Raw genomic sequence first — 3,483 nt, forward strand, 5'->3', positions numbered from 1 at the left:
TTTTGTAGGACTATGATTTTACTAAGGTGTGAAAGCTGAAAGAATTGAAAAGTAGATAAAACTGAAACTTATACCTGTTTCATTGACCTCTATCCTGGATCCATTGGTGATTCTGTCAAGAAGACGTATGAAGCTAGCCTCAAAATCTAGAGGGAGAATAACAGACATAGAACTTAGAAGCTGAATTAGAAGGGGAATTGGATGATCTCGTTCATTTGCATAATCATATCCAACTTATGTTAATAAAAATGTCTTGGATTATCCCTCAGAATAGTCAAGTAAGTGGATCGTTGTTGTTGTTGTTTTCAAAAATAAATGACCCAAACTTTATATGAATTGGAACTTATTTTGTTTTAGTTGACAAGTTTACGCCATTCGCCAAGACACATGCACATGTATGCACATGAGGAAGATGCAACAGTGTTTTGATAAGAAAAATCATCAAAGATACGAACCTTGTACCCCAGGATTGGCTTCCTTGTGTCTTATTTTCTTGATCTTCACGGGCCGGTTGGAAAGTGTTGCTAAAACAAGCCTCTGTCGTAGAAAATTGCATCCTTCGTATGTCAACACGTGGGAATGAGAACCGCTCGACGCCATTTTGATTTGACCTTTTCAGACTATTCCACTAGCACGAGGGGTGTGGGCCTTCTTCTCTTCTTCCTGATAGCGACCGCAAAAGTAATTTCTGAGTCTGAGTCATTGGTAATCTTGACGATATTTCATAACATTAAGTTAACTGTACTTTTAATATGATGTAATAACGATATATTGTGATATTGAAGGTCTTTATTGGCGATTTGGACTTAAATCTTGTTGATGACCTATAATGCAAGTGGACTTGCCCAGGTCTTGCTTGACCTGATCGAGTCTGACTTCACAAGTCTACATGATGTAACGTTACTAGAAGTAAGTCTACATGTAGGTCCTTGTACCTAAGCGGCACCTCTGAGCAAGTTACATTTATTTGTACTTCTATATGATCTTCTGTTACTAAGTGTTAGTGCAAGTAAAATGTTTTCAGCTGAAAACCGGTGCTGGACTTTCCTTCAACCATGGAATCATTGGAACACCAGTACGGAAGGCGTTACTTTTGCAATTATACAGCTACTTGCTAACAACATCACGCGTGGAACACGTCATGCTTTCGTCAGGTGTAGATGTTTTGTTTTGTTACCTCCATGAAAAATGGCGGTATTGTTTTTGGTGTTTCTGTGTGTGTTTCTGCACATTTATGGATTGGAAACTCTGTAATTACAGTGTTTTACCATGGTTTTACATATTAAATAGTCAATAGTACTTTACGTATGCATATAATCTATGGCAGGTGGAACATTGACATATATAAATTATGCAAATAATTTGCATAATAAACGTGAAAACTCTCTAAAGGATGGGAATTATACCTTGTGACATACTGGTATGTAAGTTTACTTAAAGGTAACAATCACTATAGGTAAGCATGACATGCTACTATGTTAATGTAGAGATCACTTGCATAATTAAGGCCATTCCAATTTAATATCGCCCGCTTCATTTTTTTCTGATTTGCAAATAAAAATAAAAATTCAGAATCAACTGCAAAATGCTCATATTTTGCCCTGAACAGTTGAAAACAGTCCTTTTCTTCCTAGTTGTTACAGTTATTCCATCAATGCAGTGGTATCATTAAAAGTTCAAAATTCATTGTTTAAATTTTGAACCAGCCTGGTGTGTTGACTTCATGGCTCCTATTGTACCATTTTGGGCCATAATAGGATGCCTAGGCCTGTTTTATTTTTTCCGCCCGCCCGCTCCATTATTTTTCTTAAAAAATCTTTTAACCAAGAAATTAAAATTGGTGTGGCCTAATGGAGACGTTGAAATAAAAATTGCCAAAGGATAGGAATTTGACACGCAACAATTGTAATTTGAGTTTAGAAAACCATAAATTGAACAAGATTATCGTAATTTTTGACGACTTTATTCCCATGATCAATGAGACAAATTAAAAAATAAAAACATTTAAAAATGCATGTTTATATACAAATGTAAAAAAACTCAGCTGCAGTACCATTGGTAAAAGCCAGGTGGACCATTTTTGACCTCTAACTACATTTTCACAATAGCTACCGACATGCCGAAATTAAAAAAAATCCATCCACAAATACTCGAGTTATGACGTTGTCCTTAATACAGGGACACGCCACAGCTGCTCCACCAGAATCTACCGATTACATACCTTTCTGACTAAAGCAAAAAGTAAAACTGTTACAGCAAAGAAACTTTTTGACCAAATGTTCACAGAAGGGATCAAATTATCTATAACTTTGTGATGAACATGTTGATATTCTGTGTTGATATATCAGGCTGAGCATGTTCATTAGTAATGATGAGGTCTTTGGAATGAGCCAGCTCTGTCACCTGTGAAAACATGTCACAACACTCAATTTAATACACTCTGTTATTTTATACGATAGAACTCCTATGGAACACTAACCTACATGTACAGACCCATATGTTGATAGCAAATTGAAGAATAGATATTTGCTATCAACATAGAGATAGTATCTCCCCTCTGCATTGAGCTTATGACGAAACAATGACAGTGTTACATAAAATGTATTGTCATGTTACTGTAATGAAAAGTTCAAATGTTTTCATAGCTATATAATATATCTCAAGCTTATTTTCCGTAACTTGTAAATTGACCACTCTGTTTTTGCTTTTTGTACGAACCTTTTCAGTGATGTTGGGTTCTTGGTCGCCCTCTTTCCGAGCCCATGGCTGGACGTCGGTGCTCATGAACACCACGGTGAAAATCCCTCCCACTCCCTGAATAGCTGCTCCTATGTAGAAGATTTTTGTCCAGGCAGCAACAGTTTGCTGAAAGAGTCCACAAACATACAGTCAAACCTGTCCCAGCAGGCACCTGTCAGGCAAAGTAAGCATGGATGTCAACAGGAAAGCCAACAAGTTGAAGGGAATGCAGGACATTGCATTTCTTACCCCTCATGCGTGGCGAAACAGAGCTTTATACTGGTACCCATGTGAAAATTTGGGTGATCTTGAAATTGTTCCCAACTGCAAAATAGCCTGAAATGTCGTGTTGTGTTGCACCACACATCGAGTTCTGTTGAGTTGTATCGAGCTGAATTGTGTTGCATTGAGTTGTTTTGTGTACTCACATCATTCTCTGTTATGAAGCCAACCAACAGAGGAGCAAAGATCCCTGGAAGATTCCCTGCCGTGTTGGCCAGTGCGAAGGTCACACCGCTATACCTGGGCGCAAATTCAACATGGACCACCCGCATGCCTGCTGTCGTCAGACCGTTAAAGGCCTCGGAGAGACACAGCAGGGCAACGGCAACGACAGGGTTACATCCGCTCAGGTTCGCCAGGATCACTCCACAGATTACCATGCCGGAAAATCCTGTGTGGAGAAAACCATACCGGTATTCACAATAAAGAGGATAACATTGGCCAACAATGTCATGCAATGTT

The 3,483-nt window shown here is 38.4% G+C and overlaps 1 protein-coding gene across 1 annotated transcript in view; it reads right to left on the bottom strand.

The window, feature by feature from the left end:
- The window catches only part of LOC109467007 (RNA 3'-terminal phosphate cyclase-like protein), a 4,727-nt gene extending 4,096 nt beyond the window's left edge, over positions 1-631 (bottom strand). Inside the window, exons 1-2 of the mRNA XM_019764897.1 lie at positions 456-631; positions 75-146 (exon numbers count right to left, since the gene is read on the bottom strand). Coding sequence (XP_019620456.1) covers positions 75-146; positions 456-600 — 217 coding nt within the window. The 5' untranslated portion in view covers positions 601-631. The remainder of the gene's footprint in view (positions 1-74; positions 147-455) is intronic.
- Positions 632-3,483: the final 2,852 nt, after the last annotated feature.

This window comes from Branchiostoma belcheri, unplaced genomic scaffold, assembly GCF_001625305.1.
Source record: "Branchiostoma belcheri isolate BF01 breed outbred unplaced genomic scaffold, Haploidv18h27 scaffold173, whole genome shotgun sequence".
Taxonomy (NCBI): Eukaryota; Metazoa; Chordata; class Leptocardii; order Amphioxiformes; family Branchiostomatidae; genus Branchiostoma; species Branchiostoma belcheri.